This window comes from Phalangium opilio, unplaced genomic scaffold (assembly GCF_054372755.1).
Source record: "Phalangium opilio isolate 3A_F unplaced genomic scaffold, DU_Popi_V2 ptg000003l_1, whole genome shotgun sequence".
Lineage (NCBI taxonomy): Eukaryota > Metazoa > Arthropoda > Arachnida > Opiliones > Phalangiidae > Phalangium > Phalangium opilio.
The window spans coordinates 3,431,062-3,450,518 of NW_028324145.1; the positions used below are offsets into that span (position 1 = coordinate 3,431,062).

A 19,457-nucleotide genomic window follows, 5' to 3' on the forward strand; every position below is an offset into this window, starting at 1 on the left:
AAACCACGTCACCCGTCCAATCAGATTTAACTCCCACCCATGCGGAAAAAATTAAAATTTAGAAAACAGCATGGTTGCAGCGAATTTTTGTTTTTAATGACGAAAAAAAAAATCTTACAAAGCTAATTTCAAGACTAGAGTCTTTTTCTAGACAATAACTTAAAAAGACGATCATGAATATACGCCTAAACATAATCTAATAATAACACAAGAACATATTTTGTACTAAACGAAAAAAAAAGGGGGGGGGGGGGGCGGTATTCTTTAAAAAAAAAAAAAATACCTCAAAAATATTATTAACAATTTTACAATTACAAAAGCTGCTGCGTAGGCCTAAAGTTATGTAGTTTTACGCTATGTGCTTTGATTTTTCATCATTCCTAATTAAGAAAAAACAGCGAGAAATAATTAATTAACCACCTTGTTTGTTTGTACAATAATTAATTTGTTAATAAAAAATATTAATAAGAAAATGTAATAAGGTTTTTTTTTATGTACAAGAGTACCATTACGTAGAGTTACTGTAGATTGGTTAAATGTATAAAAAAAAAGAAAATCAATATTAGTTAAAACAAGTAACAACTCTCCACCTAAATAAAAATTCATTTAAAAGGTGTGTGTGTGCGAGAAAGAATGTTTTTGGACGGACAGATTATTTTCTTTTAAACATCGGCCTAGTAATTTTTTTCATTTTTCTTTTGATTAAATGAAAGTTAAGGTAGTTTATAAACAGCACCGATTCATTATATAAAGATAATAAAATTATTTTTTCTAGCACAATTAAATTCAATAATTAATGGTCCTCTATTTTATTTTATTTTCTCCGATAAAAAATAAACTATAGACTCAAAATAGTAAAGGACTAAGGATATTAAATTGGGAGGTTGCACCGTAGAAATAAATGGCAGCAAGAAGTGATATCTAGATTACTAGAAAGAAGGTATAAACACGCCACATTTCCAGCTTTATTTCCAGTCCAAACGTATAGTAGGTCCGGAGTTAATCCCCGCCTCTAAATTACAAGCAGCATCTCATTGGTTCTTGAAAACTCACGTCAGCACGACGCGAATGACGAAAATTACGTATTTTCCGACTGAGGAGAGGCGAAATAGCCCGGCCTCCTTTTGCGTCCCCCCTTTGTATTTTGAAAGAGGGACTGGGACTATGGCGCGCGAATACTTTGGCATCTTTTACCTTCTCCCTAGTAAACTAGATATCACTTCTTGATGGCAATATGTAGACAAATTAAACCTTATTTTAATTAAAGGGAATACGAACTACTGCTATTTACTTCTTTTGCGTAACCTCTTTTAATAATATCTTTATAATTAACGAATAACAGTGCACTGTGCAGGGAAGTAAAAAATAATTCAATGGAAGACGGGAGTCACGGGACAAAATGATAAAATAAACTTATTTTTTTTTAAGTACCGTATTTTGTTTTCCTTATTTTTTCTTTCAATATGTTATATACAATTACGGGGTTATTATTATTAATATAAGAATCGTAAATTTTCCTAAAAACGCTATACTTTCAAAGGTTTACAATCGTCCAATAGTTAATTTTTTAAAATTTAAATTTGTTTTATTGGCCACTTTTTTTGAGTTTTTAGTGAAAAATGAGCCAGAGATGTTAATAAGCTATGGTAATTACTAATTTCTATATATAACTCTTTTAAACAACTTAACTCGTCAAATTGATAGAGTTCTAGTTGCTATACAGACGCCTAGAAACTACGTGTATATATATTGAGCATATTTGATCCTAAAGCCTCGAGAAAAATTTCATGTGATTTTGGGAAAGAAAAAAGTGAAACAAAATGAAAGAACGATTAAAAGAGAGGAATGTGTGCTAATTTACCATGAATTCGCTGCCAAAAATGGTTGAATATTGTCCCACCTTTGTATTGAATAAAAGAGGTAGGAGAAAACCGGGTTAATTAGCTAGAATAGCCAATTAATAAGCTCATTTTTAAATAGTGATATATGCGAAGTTAATTAAATTTACGATAATTGTTTCTTATTTGGATTTGGACACTCAACTCGTTTTGGAAAAAATTCCCAAAGTATTAAGCTAAAAGTACTCGTATATATAACATTTGTTCCAGGTTTAAAATGTTGTTTCTTTTTTTTTTTGTCCTAAAAATTTTGTATAAAATATTACAAAACTGTAATAACCATGGATGAAGGATGCGCGTGAGGAAATTTGTTTTCACTCTACAGGATAGGCAACTCCCTATCTCGAACGACAGCTTATTCTGTATACACTCTGTTACAACATCGGTTGTCAGCACGCGCAAAGCTAGGTCTCTATGTAACGTAGCTTTGTACGTGCTGTCAAGAGACAAAAAACTTCAGGATTTAAAATATCCGCGAGTTTTTTAGCTCGAGTGCACGGACCTCTAGACCTTAGTTTCAAATACGTGTGAAATTACCTACAGTCTACTACACGCATTTGAAACTAAGGTCTAGAGGTCCGTGCACTCGAGCTAAAAAACTCGCGGATATTTTAAATCCTGAAGATCCTGAAGTTTTTTGTCTCTTGACAGCACGTACAAAGCTACGTTACATAGAGAAATAGCTTTGCGCGTGCTGACAACCGACGTTGTAACAGAGTGTATACAGAATATTCTGTCGTTCGAGATAGGGAGTTGCCGATCCTATAGCGTGAAAACAAATTTCCTCACGCGCATCCTTCATCCATGGTAATAACTATACCAAATTAATTAATTAATTTTCTAAAATCCGGTAGCTTATTTAGGAAGTTTAATTAAAAATTCCCCAATTTCATTTTTTTGAAACAATTTTCAACGCTGTAACGAATGAATCTAACAAAACTAAACACGATAAGCTATTAGGCCTAAACCGGGTATAATAATTAATAATAACAATAATAATAATATAATAATATAAAAACTGTTCTACGAAAGGTATCTATTACTAATCTATTTAAAAAAGATATTTGTTTTTTTTTTATTCTCTTTGGGATATTCAGATATTTGAATATTTGTTTGTCTAAACGTTTAAGATTCAGTTTATCGCTAGGTAGGTAATATAACGTTTTAGAGACGTTCTATTTAGACAAAAAAATGTCTTTTTTGGAAGGAACATGGCACGAGAAATATTTTTTATCCTTTAAAAATATTTCAATAAATTTTTAAATTGGCTGGGCTCATTTTTTCTCGAACGTAAAAAAAAATTACTATTTTCAAAGCAATTTAATAGGATAATAGGAAATAGTATCTTTTTTAAGAGAATTTAAAAAATTTTATATAAAAATTTTAAATAATATAAAATGATGCGATAGCTTTGTCTGTCTGATATAATAAATTACAATCTTGGAAGGGTTTTTGTCAAAAAGAAAAACGCATTGAAAGTGCCTCCTGTATAGAGAAAGGGCTAAGAACTTTTGAAAATTGCATAGACACTGCAATTTTTGTTCATAATTAGTAATTTTACTTAATATGAGAAGTAAACAACTTAGGACGCGATTTGCGGATGAATGGAAGATAATTTTCCATATTCTTAGCGATTCTGAGTAATAGCTTGTAACATAGAACTTAAAGGGAGGGTGAAGTAGAAAATCAAGTGATTTTTTATCGATTCTTCTACTAATTACAAGACCAGTCTGCATAGTGTAACATTCAGGAAATACAGACTCCGAATGATTTTAAAATTCAAATTAGGTTCAGATTTTAAGGATAATTTTAAACAAGGACTTCCGACCAATCGCGTAACGCCCTGCCTTTTTATTAACAAAATTCCCGTGGCACGCTCCATGTCGAATGAAATTTATCACGAGATTTGATAAAATTTGAGCGCGACGTGACAATCGTGGCGCGAGACACGGAACGTGATACGAGAATTTTGTTAACAAAAAGGCAGGGCGTTACGCGATTGGTCAGCATTCCTTCTTTAAAATTATCCTTAAAATCTGAACCTAATTTGAATTTTTAAAATCATTCGGAGTCTGTATTTCCTGAATGTTTCACTATGCAGACTGGTCTTGTAATTAGTAGAAGAATCGATAAAAAATCACTTGATTTTCTACTTTACCCTCCCTTTAAAGGAAAAGTTCAACTATCATAAAAAGAACAGCCTTTTTCTAAATATAAAATGAAAAAATATTAAAAATAAATTAATAAATGATCTCTTATTACAAAATAACTAACATTTAATTAGTCTTAAAAACGAGGGCTACTGTTATGCCAACCGCCATTGGTATAGTGGCGTCTGCTAGCCAGAACCTCTTGCCCTTCCTTACCATCTGTGAGAATTTGGTTCGATTTAGCAGACGCCACTAAACCAATGGCGGATGGCACAGTAGTCCTCGTTTTTAAGACTAATTAAATACTAATTATTTTGTAATAAGAGATCAATTATTTATTTTTTTTTTAAATATTTTTAATTTTATATTTAGAAAAAGCCCGTACTTTTAAGGTACTTTTCCTTTAAAGTAATTAATTTAGTTAGATAAACTAAGGTTAATTAATTATAATAACAAAATCTTTTAAGATATCCCGTTGGATATCCTATATTGTATAAATTACAAACAAAACTCTTACCAGGCTCTGTAACAATAAGTTTCTTGGCCATTTCTTCATACAGAGGGCAATGGTCTTTCGTAATAGAAACCTTAATTTCTTTATAAAGTAACAGTAACACAGAAAAATTTCATATAGTATATACTGAGTCTTAGCTTTCTTTTGTTATTTTTTTTTATATTTTGGTACGGTGAATAAATATCCAGTATTGATAATTTAGAACAACGTCAATTAAACGTAAAAAAATAAAAGGATTTCTAATTTTTTCTTCCAGGGTTGGAAGTTGGAAGGGTAGCGGATTTTTGCTGATATTTGTTAACGGATCTCATCGAATTTCTAGATGACAAAACACAAACAAATGTCAGCGTGTAAGCAAAATATAAGTGAAAATGTAGAGTTCCCTAAGACTTCCATATCAATTTAAACTTAAAGCAAAGTGCCGATCCAGCGGGTCCCCTACAAGTTGACTTTCCTTACAAACTCCAGTTTTGGCTTGGCAAAGGCTAGTGGGCGGGGTTATAATTGCAGGGTTTGTACGAAATTTTTACATAGAAAATCCCTGACTTTTCCAGGTTATCCCTGACCAAATTTTGGAAATATCCCTGACTATTTTAAGGGGTTTAACAGAGCCCACTTCATCACACCTGTCTCATATTTAGTATTGCTCGAAGCATAGCTTAATATACCCTGACATATCCCTGACTTTTTAGTAAAAAGTTTCAAATCCCTGACTTATCCCTGACCTTTTCCCCTATTTTCCAAATCCCTGACTTATCCAGGTTTTCCAGGTTCCGTACGAACCCTGAATTGCAGGTATAAATCCCGCCCACAAATGTCTCCTGCCTTCGCCAAGCCAAAACTGGAGTTCTTAAGGAAAGTCAACTTGTAGGGATCCGCTGGACCCGCGCTTTGCTTTAAAGGTCAGATAACATAACATTATACCTTAAAAGAATGGCCTTTTTCTAAATATAAAAGGAAAAATATTAAAAAATAAATGATCTCTTATTACAAAATAATTAACGTTTAATTAGTCTTAAAAACGAGACCTACTGCGTCTGCTAGCCCGAACCTCTTACCCCGATGGGATTGGTTGAATTCTAAGCATGGGCGAATACTCGAGTAACACGAATAACTCGATCGAATATCGAGACGAATAACCGTCTCGATATTCGATAAGCCCCATTTCGGGTATTTGAACGAATATCGAATAGTGAATTTTACTATTCGGGCCTATTATTCGTTAAATATTCGACTAACTATTCGTTAAATATTCCATTAACTATTCGTTAAATATTCGATTAACTATTCGAGAAAACAAAAATATCAACCCTAAAAATGTTTTAAAAAAGTAATGGCAGTTACACTTTTTAATGTATAAGTTTCTATGGGAAAATAGGCCTGAAGTGCTACTACTCTATAGCGCATCTAAATTCTAAATATAATTTAAATTGATTTTAATTAATCCTTCTATTTCTGACTATTCGATAAGGGCAATTTTAAGTTAAGCCTAATTATTCGATATTCGGTTCCCAAACAACTATTAGTCTCGGTATTTGATAAGAAATTTTTTCACTATTCGATATTCGTCTCGATAGTCAAAAACTGGTATTCGCCCATGCTTAGTTTAATTCTCACAGGCTGTGAGAGGTAAAGGTAAGGTAGGGGTGTAAGGGGTTCTGGCTAGCAGCGCCACCAAACCAATGGCGGATGGCGCAGTAATCCATGTTTTAAGACTAATTTAATGCTAATTATTTTGTAATAAATATTTCATTCCTTTTATATTTAGAAAAAGGCCGTTCTTTTAAGGCATAATGTTATGTTACCCGTTTTTCCGTTAATCCCATAGTTTAAAATTCCCAAAATCTATCTATCATGCATAGTTTCAAATTCCCTGATCTGTGGCAACCAAGAAAGAATGAAAAGAAAGAAAGACGTAACCACCAAAAATTTAAAAGTGTATGTTTCCAATTAAAAAAGTACAGAGGATTAAAATTTTATCAAAAATTAATTACGAGTTAAAGTTTCATGCAAAGGATTCAGAGGATTCGGAACGAAGCAGAATTCTTGCGGTGGCATACCTGGGGGAGCTTCTGGTGCTTTGATGAGCGGCGAATCCGCCAGCGTCAATCTTCTTCTTGATGCGAGAGACCCATCGTTGTTGTTCATCCGCTGATCCAGCCAGCAGCAAGATATTTTTGGCCATGTTGAAATCAACTTTGCAAGGGTTGATCTCGTCCTCATTCTTGTTCAAGTGGTCCTTGTGGATTTTTAGTCGACAGCCTGCGCAATTATTACGTAAAGAATTTTGAACAATCCAGGATCTAGATTCGTGTGATCCCCTTATCCAAATTTCAAGAATTGCCCTCCCAGGGAGCCCACTCTTAAATTTAAATTCCTTATAGGAAAAATAGGAATTTTTTTCCGGAATTATAGGATTTTATAGGAGAAAAAATGTGTTACTGTTTTTATAGGAAAATATAGGACTAAAAATGCTCATATATAATACAATTTTGAGGGGTTTAAACTATGTAGAAAAATCTCAAAAAATGAAAAATAACAAATTGGATTTTACTTTGAAAACTCAGAAGAACTTAATTAAAATATAATATAATATAATATATAAAAAATCCTAAGCGAGCTCCGCAATTTCGGTGTCTATTCAAATGTGATCTCGATAAAAAAAGCTAAATCTTGATAAATTTGATGCTAAACTATACGAAAACTTCGACTAAGTCAAAAATATAGGATATTATAGGACCTTTCATGAAATTATAGGATAATATAGGACTGGTTCAAAAATATAGGATATTATAGGACCTTTCATGAAATTATAGGATAATATAGGACTGCTTCAAAAATATAGGAATTTATAGGAATTATAGGACCGGTGGGCTCCCTGCCCTCCCTACACAACGAAAATCAAAGAAACAGAACGGTACTCACGTCTGCATTCTAACGCTGGTGGTGGCTTGAACATATGCCAGTTTGGTCTCGAACAAACATCGCAAGTTGTTGGCATATGATAAGTAATCGGGATGAAATCATGGCCCTTTAAAATAATATTACCTTGTTGGGAAGACTTGAGAAGAAAAAGAACAGCGTTAAAATTAATTTTCAATCTTTAAAGGGAGGGTGAAGTGGAAAATCAAGTGATTTTTTATCGATTCTTCTTCTAATTATAAGACCAGTCTGTATAGTGAAACATTCAGGAAATACAGACTCCGAATGATTTTAAAATTCAAATTAGGTTCAGATTTTAAGGATAATTTTAAACAAGGACCTCCGACCAATCGCGTAACGCCCTGCCTTTATGTTAACAAAATTCTCGTGGCACGTTCCGTGTTGAATGAAATTTATCACGAGATTTGATAAAATTAGGCGTGCGACGTGACAATCGTGGCGTGAGACACGGAGCGTGCCACGAGAATTTTGTTAACAAATAGGCAGGGCGTTACGCGATTGGTCGGACGTCCTTATTTAAAATTATCCTTAAAATCTGAACCTAATTTGAATTTTAAAATCATTCGGGATCTGTATTTCCTGAATGTTTCACTATGCAGACTGGTCTTATAATTAATAGAAGAATCGATAAAAAATCACTTGATTTTCCACTTCACCCTCCCTTTAAAAACTATCAATTCGATGTAGAATTATAACTTATATTGAACAATTCAGTAACATACCTCTTTTGGCAGTGAAAAGTCAGGATTATCTCCCGGTTTCCTACTCTCGCCCTCTCCCGCGTAAAATATTTGGAAAATTCTCGGTATATCTTGGGCATCCGCTCTATAAACGTCGCCTTGCGTTACCGGTCTAACGTGAAATAATTTACTGCAAGGATAATCACGCAAAATGATCAATTAGTGTCATAAAACTAGAAAAAACTTCAAAAAAGTTACACTATACTATGGAAATTATTTAAAAGTTCATTACTTTAGGTCTAAGATTAGCGTTGGATCAGCATTTGCTTTATCAGCTTCGTTGTTATAAAATATAATCTTCTGGCTACTGACGACAACGTACTGCTTCCTCCAACCGTGACGTTTGATATTTTTCTGGCTGGGTATTGACATCCAGCCTTCTAAACGCATCTCTGAAATTTAAATAGAGCGTTTTTAGCCACATCGTATTGTATGATGAGGCTCTTAGTTTGACCCGAGCCGTAGTAGTAGTAGTAGTAGTGGCCGGGTGTAACAGGTTTAGGCCTAGGCTACCGCTATGTCAGTAGAACTATTAATAATAATAACTCACTCTCGGTATATCCAGTGAACTGCCAGGGGCTCGGTTCATATCCTGTCGTCTGCTGCTTATCAAATACCGTGAGACCGTGACTCCGTAACTACCCACCGCCAACCTCACTCGATCACAAAACAACACTACCCCCGGATCCCAGGCTTTTATAGCCCTCGCTCTATACTGCCTTGGTCACGTGTTTAGCAGACGACAGGATACTCCTACACAGGGTTGTCGCTTTCGTTATCGTTAGATTTTAGCTTAAAAGGAATTCGATAGTACCTCAACCCACCCATAGGGGTAACTGAGCTCGGTTAGAGATTTTGTATTATTCAAAATTTTTCTTGGTCTTAGCCGGGATTCAAACCCGGGTCGCTCTCGCAGTAGTAAGACATTCTACCACTGAGCCATAGGGATTTAATAGAAACCTCCAGTTTGTATCATTTAGTTTTATCTCTAAAATGTGATGTGGGGTGGGGTACCTCTTAATCTGTACCCGGGTCGCTCTCGCAGTAGTAAGACATTCTACCACTGAGCCATAGGGATTTAATAGAAACCTCCAGTTTTTATCATTTAGTTTTATCTCTAAAATGTGGTGTGGGGTGGGGTACCTCTTAATCTGTACCCGGGTCGCTCTCGCAGTAGTAAGACATTCTACCACTGAGCCATAGGGATTTAATAGAAACCTACAGTTTTTATCATTTAGTTTTATCTCTAAAATGTCGGGGTGATGTGGGGTGGGGTACCTCTTAATCTGTGGGGTCGGATACTTCTGAATTTGTATGTTTGGGGTGGGGTTTTCATATTTATTTTCTTTTTATTTATGTGCTAATTAAATAGATAACGATGTGGCTACTATTAAGGCCCTTGAGCCATCTTGTTACTTTGTACTTTATAAAAGCTAGAAAGATCATCAAACCTGATAGATTCTCGTCAAAGTCACCATCTTGTCCACTACCGATGCTGGCTGTTTCGCTGTTAGACAGACTATGTAGCTTTTGTTGCAAATGTTCAATCTCGGCGCTTTTGGAGTCCAGCTCCATCTGAATTTTCATTCGAGCTTGATTCTCTTCGTATAGTAAACCATGAAGCTCTGATATATCTTTTTGAAGCCGGGCTTGCATCTTTTGAAATTTATCTTTCTCCTGAACATTATTAAAAACAATTTAGCAAAGATGTTAACTAACTAAATAAATAAATAAATAAATAGTAATAAATAAATTACGGAAGTAAGTTCTTGTTGAAGTTTGCGACACTCTTTTTCCTTTTTTCTTAGATCTGTTATGTTTCCTTTACTCTTATTAGGAGTCATATCTTTACGATTCATAATCTCAGCCAATTTGTTAACGGCTTGGCTCTTTAAGAGCTTTTCTTGTTGAATCTGTTTAGTCAATGTGACAATGGTATTGTCTATGGAAGCGTATTGGTTCCTCAAATTGTTCAGATCTAAAAGAAAAAATGATGTGAAACAATCGTAATCATTCACTCTGTAATGTAACAAGTTAAAAGTAACGCCATGAAATATTAAGCATGCGTACCTTCTTGAGTCGCTTTTAATTTCGTTTCCATCTCCTCTTGATAGATTTTGAATTTATCCGCGCTCTTTTTCAACTCATTCTCTTTGTCTTTAAGCTGCGAAAACACAGTTCGATATTCACAGTTTAAACAAACGAACAAAATCAAGAATACTGAACCATATTCTTTATAACTTAATAACTTACACTAGCAGAGAGATTTTCTTTGGATTGCGTTTCCGTCTGCAAAATAGACTTCAAATTTTTAATCTCCAAGTCTTTCAATGTGAGATCTTTTTCAAGCTCAGCGGCAGTTTCTTCCGATATAGATCTAGCCAAAGCGTCTCCATCCGCTCGCGCTGTTGCTAATTCTAATTGGTGACTGAGCTTCATCCTGCAATGAATATAATTAGGATATCCCATGAATTTTATGACGCTACGAAAACATACTTTTCCTCCTCCAACTGTTGCAATAGTTGTTGCCTTTCTTCCAATTCTTCTTTTAAACTGGTGTTGGCATTTTTGTACAAGGTCTAAATATTAATTAATAAGATGCATAGGTTAATTGCAACTCTGAGTCGATTTTAGTGCAATAAAAAACCGTACTCACAGAAAAATATTGTTCAGCTTCAAACTGATCTTGTAGCTCCTTCATTTGTAGATCGTCTACTGACTTTGCTCTATTGCGAATCGCAATTGCCATTAAGCATTCGACAAAAAAAGCTTAGAAAAAACAGAACTACAGATACTTACACTTTAATTTTCTTCATCTCGTCGTTGAGTCCCGCAATGACAGACTGCAAATCATCCAACTCAACATTAAGCTGCCTCTCTTTCACCCTGAGTAACGTCAACTGGTTATTGACTGTGGCCAGTTCTGACTGAGTTTGATTTCGTTTCTGAGTTTCTTCATCAACTTGGGCCGCGATGGCTTTGTTCTTTTCAGCCTCTTGTCGCAATTCACCCTCCAATTTCTGTAATTGCAGTTGTTGTTGACGATAATCGACGGACATCATGGACATCTGGCACTCCTTTTCTTGAACCGTCGCTTCCGCTTTTGTTCTGGCGTTCTTTTCTTCATTCAACTTAGCTTGTAAAGCTTGGATGGTTTGTATACTCGTTTCATCCATGGTCGAGTGAAGTTTATTGGCCAAGTCTTCGCGGTGAGCCGCCACTTCTTGTTCGTATTTCTTTTGAAAGTTTTTCGAGTCTAGTTCCAACATTGCACGTTCCTGCGAATTACGTAATAATCTAAGCTTTTTACTATGAAGGGATTTCCACTAGGCCTGTGCGAGTACCCGGTACCCGAAAATTACCCGGTCGGGTATAGGGTCGGGTACCCAACCCGATACCCGAAAACTTAATTTCTTAATACCCGAAATTATTCGAATATTTGAATTTTCCCGCTCATTACCCGTGACAAGGCTTAGGACAATCGGGTATTGGTTTGGCAAAGTTTCTTGAACTTAAGTTTGAGTAAACTTTTCCACAATGCTCAGTATTATTCATTATTTCAATCCTCGCTAATAGCTTAAATAAAAGGTGGAATTCATAAACGTCGGACGCAACGCAATTTAGTACAGGCAAAGGCAGGGCGTCGTGCGCAAAAGGCGGAAGTTTGCGCACGACGCCCTGCCTTTGCCTGTACTAAATTGCGTTGCGTCCGACGTTTATGAATTCCACCTTTAGCGTCTTATTTTTGCACTTTTCGCCATAATGGTATCCAAGTCTTTCATGACACTTATTTTTCTCACAAATAAAAGTATTTCATCCCGATAAGTACCCGATATGATTTTTTGCTACCCGAAAAGCACCCGACTAATGGTAGTTTAGCTAGGCCTAATTATTCGAGTACCCGTTAGAAATCCGGGTACCCGTCCCGATACCCGATTGGAAGATTTTTCAACTACCCGTACCCGACCCGAAACCCAAAAATCACTACCCGCACAGGCCTAATTTCCACACTAAGCCTGTGGCTTATTTACAGGTGGGTCCCTTTACAATGCATAGAGGGGTGGTGGCTAGCCCCTATGACCCCACAGCTAACCTACAGCGCCCTATACTAACAATTACCGTTAACCTCTGCAAGTTTTGATGGAAAGAAGAAACCGGGTTAGACCGCGGAGGAAAACTCCTTTTAACAAGGGGGGAGAGAACTTGCAAACTCTACGCAGAAGGATTTGTTCCCAGATTTTCACCCGGTGCCACAGTCCGGGATCGAACCCGGGATCCTCTTGCTGCGAGGCGAAAGCGCTAACCGCTACGCCACCCCACCTTCGTGAAAGGCTAGATTCTATAGTACCAATTAAGTTAATGTCAGCTTACCTTTTCTAGGTCAGTGATTCTATTTCCTAATCGATGATTTTCATCTAAAAGAGAAGCTTCTCGATCACGTAACCTTTCTAATTCTAGTTGCAAAGCTTGTCGGCGACCTGTTATAACATAAAGTAGGAACAGTTCAATTAAATTAAACTAAATTATTAATAGAATTAATTCCAATTGCATTTGTAGCGAGCGGTTCAACTACTGAACCTTCACACACGCACACGCATAATAACACATTTATTATCAATGTAAGATCAATCGTACTTTCAAGTTCCTGCGTTTTATCGGAGACTTGCAACCTCGAATTGCGTTCCTGCTCTAGCTGAGTTTGTAAATTCATAATGTCTTTATCCCTAGCAGAATTCTGACATTGTAACGTGGCGACCTTGTTGTTTAACTCCCCAATAGTTTGCTCTTTATCAGTATTCGACTAAATACAGAGAAAGAAAACAACGTTTAAACAAACGTATCTTCATTAAAAATTAATTAAGCTGACCGACCATATTAAGCTCTAGGTTTAGTTTCTTGAGTTTCATGGCCGCTTCTGACTCGGTTTTGGCCTTTTCCTTCATTTCTATTAATTGTTTTTCTAAATTGGCAATTTTTTCCCCGACATGTTGCGAAGATTGCGACTGATGCGCTCTGGCACTTTGCTCTTGAGCAATTTTCTCCCATAGTTCCTGTACTTTGGCTTCGGCTTTTTTACGATTTTCAACTTCATTTTCAAATCTCCTTTGAACCTTTGTTTCAAAATTTAAACTTAATCCCTCAAATTACAAGAAAAAACCCATTTTACCACCACTTTACTTCTTTATAGTCGTGTTTTAAAATGGCTATCGTTTTCTCCAACTCGCGATTTTCTAAATTAATTTGATTAAAATGGTCCTCTTGTTGCGAAAATTTTTCCAATTGACTTAGCGTTATCCGATACTTGTGATCAATTTCATCCTTCGCGTTTTGCAACGAAATTTTCTCACTCTCCAGCCTTTCCATCTTTCTTTGCAAGTCTATTGCCTACAATAAATTGCCGGTAATTTTTTAATTAACGATAAAAATAATAAATAAAGGGGATTTGTAGCGAGAGATAAGACGATAAAAATAATATTTTCATTCAAAATTTATTTTAAAGCACATACCTTATCAGTCTGCGCATAAATCAAAGATGAAAAAAGGTGAAGAGTAACATGCAAAAATATAAATTAAGAAAATTAAATTTAATTAAATTAGCGACTTGAAAAATAAATTGTACTGGGATCTACAAGTTTATTAATTACTTTACTAAGGCATGCGGGACGGTGTTGGTTTCGTGCAGGAGGCTTTAAAAATAATAGAAATACATGCAAAGGAGTAATGACGCTACGCTACTTTCTTCCAATCTTTATTAAAAAATACATTACCTCGTCGCTATCTATTACTATATCGTTGGTAGGATCTCTGGCTAGAAGTCTGTGGATAGGGAAGTAAATTAATTATTTAACTTATGGTTTCGGTTATAATTAAGAGTGTGTGCGAGTCCTCAAATTTAGTTTTCGAGTCCGAGTTCTGGGAAATTCGGCTTGTCTGGACTGGTTTCGAGCAAAGGTGTGCGAGTCCCGTTTTTTCGGTTTCGAGCCGAGTCCGAGTATCGAAACTAATTTCTTATCGAGTATCGAGCCGAGTCTCAAAAATACTTTCGAGTATCGAGTATTTAGATAGGTCAAATTTTGGTTCGAGTCTCAAATATTGACTTGTCGAGTAGCAATTTTGTAAATTTCTCGAAAATAACGAAGATTTTCAATTATCTAATATCTAACTAGTTCAAAAAGATTGTTAGTGATCAATTAAACATTGAACAGGTGATTTTCAAAATAAATGATCATGAACTCATCATCTGCTATAGTTGTAAGCCTCGGACTCGAGTATTTGTCGAGTATTTAAGATGTTAAAAAGCTACTTGAATCTGTCTCGAGTATCTCAATGTGTTGTTATCGAGTATCGAGTCGAGTACTCGGCTCGATACTCGAACTTAACGAGTACTCGCACACCCCTGGTTTCGAGTCCAAGCCCCGGGAATTTTGTTTTGAGCCGATCGGGCCCTTAAAACATGGTTTAGAGTCCAAAATTCTTAATCAAGTCTAATTAGAGTACAAAATTCACGACCAACGACCTCTCTCGTTAGGCTGTTTAAGTTGGCCCCTTTGCGAAAAATTGGTCTGGTTGGGAATAAACGAGTTTCAAGTCCGAGTCCTCGGACTCAAGTACCCGTCATTTCAGAGTACCCGCACAGGCCAAATTATAAATCCTTACTGATAATCTCCCGAATAAGTAAACCCAATAAAAGGTAGATGATTTCCCGCAAAAGCTTTAGGTGCTGGAAAATTCTCCTCCATTGTATTGTCTTTCTCAATGTCGTCAAAATTACTGGTATCGTCATCGCTCATTAATTCAGGTACTACAGGTGGAACGCCTGAAATTGATAAAAAAGCAATTTAGAAAACAGCGTTTCCGCACAATATATATTATTGCTAATCAATTACAATCTCTTATATTTTCAAACGTCCATTGGTCATTTTCAAAGAAAGGATGCCTCTTAATCTCTTCAACTCCGTTTCGTCCTAATCTTTGTGAACTAAAAAAACAAAAAATGGACATTAATATTTTCCGCAACAATACTCCTTAATGAAAATTATTAACCTATCAGTCAAAAAAGCGTGAATGAGGTTTTTGGCTTCATTAGAAATTTCAACATCATCCGGAAAATCGAGCGTGTCTTTATGATCCATGATTTTCCCGTAAGTACCCACTAAGGAGTCCGCGTAGAATGGCGTATCTCCAACAAGCATTTCATAGAGAAACACGCCAACTGACCACCAATCACATTCACGCCCGTAACAACCTTCCCCTCCTTGAGATTTTAAAACCTCGGGGGAAATATAATCGGGAGTTCCAACTGCTGTATCAGATCTAACTAAACCATCCTGAAATTAATTCATCAAAAATCACAATTAAACATTAATTAAATCAATGCATCTAAAATTAAAAGCCAAGTTCGCGCATACCCTGTCCATTTTCATACAGGTTCCAAAATCAGCCAATTTCAAATGTCCATGCTGATCTAAGAGCATATTGTCCGGTTTAATGTCTCGATGGACAAATCCCATAGAATGAATAGAATCAACGGCTAAAACTACTTCGGCGCAATAAAACTTGGCCCATTTCTCAGGAACATCATAGTTACTCATTAAATTTACTAAATCGCCTCCCGGCATATAATCCATTACCATATATAAGTATTTATGGTCTTGAAATGAGAAATGAAGCTAAAATAATAATTAAATTTTAATATTTTAAATAAATTTTAATTTTTCTACAGTTTCTTCATTCTTATTAAAGTCAATATATACTTTGACTATCCAGTCTGTATTTGCATGTGCCATTATAAACCTTTCTTCCCAAAAAAACGCTGAATCTGAACGTTTAATCTATAAACACGAAGTAAATTTTGAAATTCACATTTTCACTCTAAAGAGATTTAGCAGTGGTGTGCGAGTCCCGTTTTTTTCGGTTTCGAGCCGAGTCCGAGTATCAAAACTAATTTCTTATCGAGTATCGAGCCGAGTATCAAAAATACTTTCGAGTATCGAGTATTTAGTAGGCCTGTGCGGGTAGTGATTTTTGGGTTTCGGGTCGGGTACGGGTAGTTGAAAAAACTTCCAATCGGGTATCGGGTCGGGTACCCGGATTTCCAACGGGTACTCGAATAATTAGGCCTAGCTAAACTACCATTAGTCGGGTGCTTTTCGGGTAGCAAAAAATCATATCGGGTACTTATCAGGATGAAATACTTTTATTTGTGAAAAAAATAAGTGTCATGAAAGACTTGGATACCATTATGGCGAAAAGTACAAAAATAAGACGCTAAAGGTGGAATTCATAAACGTCGGACGCAACGCAATTTAGTACAGGCAAAGGCAGGGCGTCGTGCGCAATAAGCGGAAGTTTGCGCACGACGCCCTGCCTTTGCCTGTACTAAATTGCGTTGCGTCCGACGTTTATGAATTCCACCTTTAAGCTATTAGCGAGGATTGAAATAATGAATAATACTGAGCATTGTGGAAAAGTTTACTCAAACTTAAGTTCTTCTAAGTTCAAGAAACTTTGCCAAACCAATACCCGATTGTCCTAAGCCTTGTCACGGGTAATGAGCGGGAAAATTTAAATATTCGAATAATTTCGGGTATTAAGAAATTAAGTTTTCGGGTACCGGGTACTCGTACAGGCCTAGTATTTAGATAGGTCAAATTTTGCTTCTTTCGAGTAATTATCGAGTCTCACTTTCAAATATTGACTTGTCGAGTAGAAATTTTGTAAATTTCTTGAAAATAACGAAGATGTTCAATTATCTTATATCTAACTAGTTCAAAAAGATTGTTATTGATCAATTAAACATTGAACAGGTGATTTTCAAAATAAATGATCATGAACTCATCGTCTGCTATAGTTGTAAGCCTCGGATTCGAGTATTTGTCGAGTATTTAAGATGTTAAAAAGCTACTCGAATCTGTCTCGAATATCTCAATGTGTTGTTATCGAGTATCGAGTCGAGTACTCGGCTCGATACTCGAACCGAGTACTCGAACTTAACGAGTACTCGCACACCCCTGAGATTTAGATTTTTCATTATTTACCATTTCAAATTTGCTCAGAAGTTTCATTGCATAAACTTGTTTTGTATATTTATGGCGCACCAATTGAACTTCACCAAAAGCTCCTCTACCTATCACTTTTATGACTGTGTAATCATCCGCTTTCATGCGACAATCACTAACAAGTTCCGCAGATTTTTCATCTAAGAATCATTTAAGATATTGAGTAAGAATTTTCCATTAAAACTTTATTATAAGTGTGTTTTTACATCTTTGAAGAAAGCTTTCTATATTTTTTATCCTTCTCAGGACTGGGTGATCGCAATCAATCACCAATGCTTGCACCGTGTCCTTCATTCATTTGGACAATATGATCAGTAAATAGTAACTATTAAAAGTAGGAACAACCTAACTCACCAGCAACCCATCTAAATTCATTTCCGACCTCCTGTCAACTACCCTGTTTTCCAGTTCTTTGAGTCGGCTATACCGATTCATGTCTTTTATTTTGTATTCCATTACGCTATGTAGAAATACCATAATTCTGGTTTACGTTACTTTTGAAAAATCTTTGAAACAAGGCAGGGTTCATACAACTTTTGGAAAACAAATTTCCCTGAGATTTCCAGGTTTTTCCCCATATACTTCCCTGAATTTTCCAGGTTTTTCCCGTATATGGAGTATCCTATGGAGCAAATGTTAACAAAGGAGGGGGGGGGGCAAATATGACTATTACATAATCAAAAGACATCCCCGTATCTCTAGTAGAACCTGAGTTATGACCCTCGAAAGTATAGTGTAATGTTAATACTATGGAGGAGGTGTGTTTATGAACATTTTGCTTAATTACTCGGCCCCCGTTTGTCGTAGCCCTATGTTTTTAGTATGGTTGGATAGGGGACAAATTGGACTATAACATACTCAAAGGACACTCTTATATCTCTAATATAACCAGAGTTATGAGCCTCCAAAGTATAGTGTAATGTTAATCCTATGGAAGGAATGTTTATGAACATTTTGCTTAATTACTCGGCCCTTGTTTGATACAAATTTCCCTGAATTTTACTAAAAATTCGAAATTTCCCTAAATTTTCCCTGATGTTTTTGTCAACTATTTATTTCCCCGATTTTTCCAGATTTTCCCTGTTTTCCAGGTTTGTATGAACCCTGCAAGGAATTCAGGATTACCTTGACGATCTTCGTTCAAATGTTCAATTTCATTGATTGAATTGAATTGACATTTATACACTCAACCAGTTATTAAAATATTGTTTAAAATCTATCTTAAAAGCATCTAAAACACGCACGAAAAGTGAGCATCACGTATACACTTTATATTAAGCGTTTCGTTGATGAAAATTAGGCTAATTTAATTTTCGCTCATTAAACTTTTTTGGATAATCATTTTTTTTGTACAAACTCACGGCAGTGACGGCACTGGCAAAAGCCAAGGCTTAATAATGGAAGAATGTAACAACATTGTTATTGTTATCGAAAAATCATGGTTAATACGTTATAAATATACAACGCGATTTCAAAGTAAATTTTAAAAGAGGAAAGTAATCGACTATTTAAACCGAAAACGGAAAAAACGCGCTTAATTAATGGGTTTAAAACAATACAATCGACTTTGAAAATTCCATCAACGATCCTTCCAAAAAAATTTCAAGCATCTCTCATCTCACCGTACAGGTTGAAAAGCGTAGACTTCGAGCAAAGTCAACATCGGCCAAGTCAAGAAATATACCCACATTTTCGATAGTGACGTCACATATTATCCAGACATTCTCAATTCAGGCTTAGAAATAAGACAAGTCCAAAATCAGTTTATTAATTCGTTGGAGCTCTTTTTATGAAACCCCAAGTCGCACTGGTCTCAATTTCTACTTTACATATTCCAATTTAAATACATCGATTACGGGAAACTGATCCTTGGTACTTGTTTAATTATTCAAGACACCATAGGTCACAAAACTGGAGAAAAAAATCCTTATTTCGAAGCCTGTTCTGATTCCGATTTCTATGTTTCCGAAATGAATCCCTAACGGTTTGAAACGTGGCCTACGTTAATCAAGGCCTGTGCGCGGCGCCGATTTTTATTTTCGTTTGACAATAAAGCTATCCCAGAATCCTTAGTGTGACGTCGCCCATGCTATTTCCCCATAGAACCGAAGTGGTACCAAACATGGCCGCCCGCTGCCAAAGCTAAGCCCATG

General features: G+C 35.8%; 1 protein-coding gene across 1 annotated transcript; it reads right to left on the reverse strand.

The window, feature by feature from the left end:
• Positions 1–74: 74 nt before the first annotated feature.
• On the reverse strand, positions 75–19,329 carry Rok (Rho associated coiled-coil containing protein kinase). The gene is made up of 26 exons (XM_089835739.1): positions 18,430–19,329; positions 17,659–17,764; positions 17,511–17,592; positions 17,284–17,444; positions 16,000–16,077; positions 15,655–15,915; positions 15,290–15,573; positions 15,133–15,224; positions 14,903–15,062; positions 14,014–14,062; positions 13,424–13,630; positions 13,117–13,356; positions 12,881–13,046; positions 12,617–12,723; positions 11,045–11,523; positions 10,902–10,971; positions 10,742–10,824; positions 10,499–10,685; positions 10,316–10,409; positions 10,003–10,223; positions 9,697–9,922; positions 8,478–8,637; positions 8,228–8,375; positions 7,488–7,623; positions 6,623–6,824; positions 75–4,880 (listed from the first exon to the last, which is right to left on the reverse strand). Exons 2-26 carry the CDS (start codon positions 17,758–17,760, stop codon positions 4,802–4,804), a joined length of 4,074 nt encoding a protein of 1,357 aa, XP_089691865.1. The 5' UTR covers positions 17,761–17,764; positions 18,430–19,329; the 3' UTR covers positions 75–4,801.
• Positions 19,330–19,457: the final 128 nt, after the last annotated feature.

Coding starts and splice junctions, on each gene's coding strand:
- Rok (XM_089835739.1), bottom strand. CDS start 17,760: ATGGAATACAAAATAAAAGACATGAATCGGTATAGCCGACTCAAAGAA. Junction 16,078..17,283: donor TTCTGAGCAAATTTGAAATG/GTAAATAATGAA, acceptor TCGTGTTTATAG/ATTAAACGTTCAGATTCAGC. Junction 11,524..12,616: donor GAATCACTGACCTAGAAAAG/GTAAGCTGACAT, acceptor CGTAATTCGCAG/GAACGTGCAATGTTGGAACT.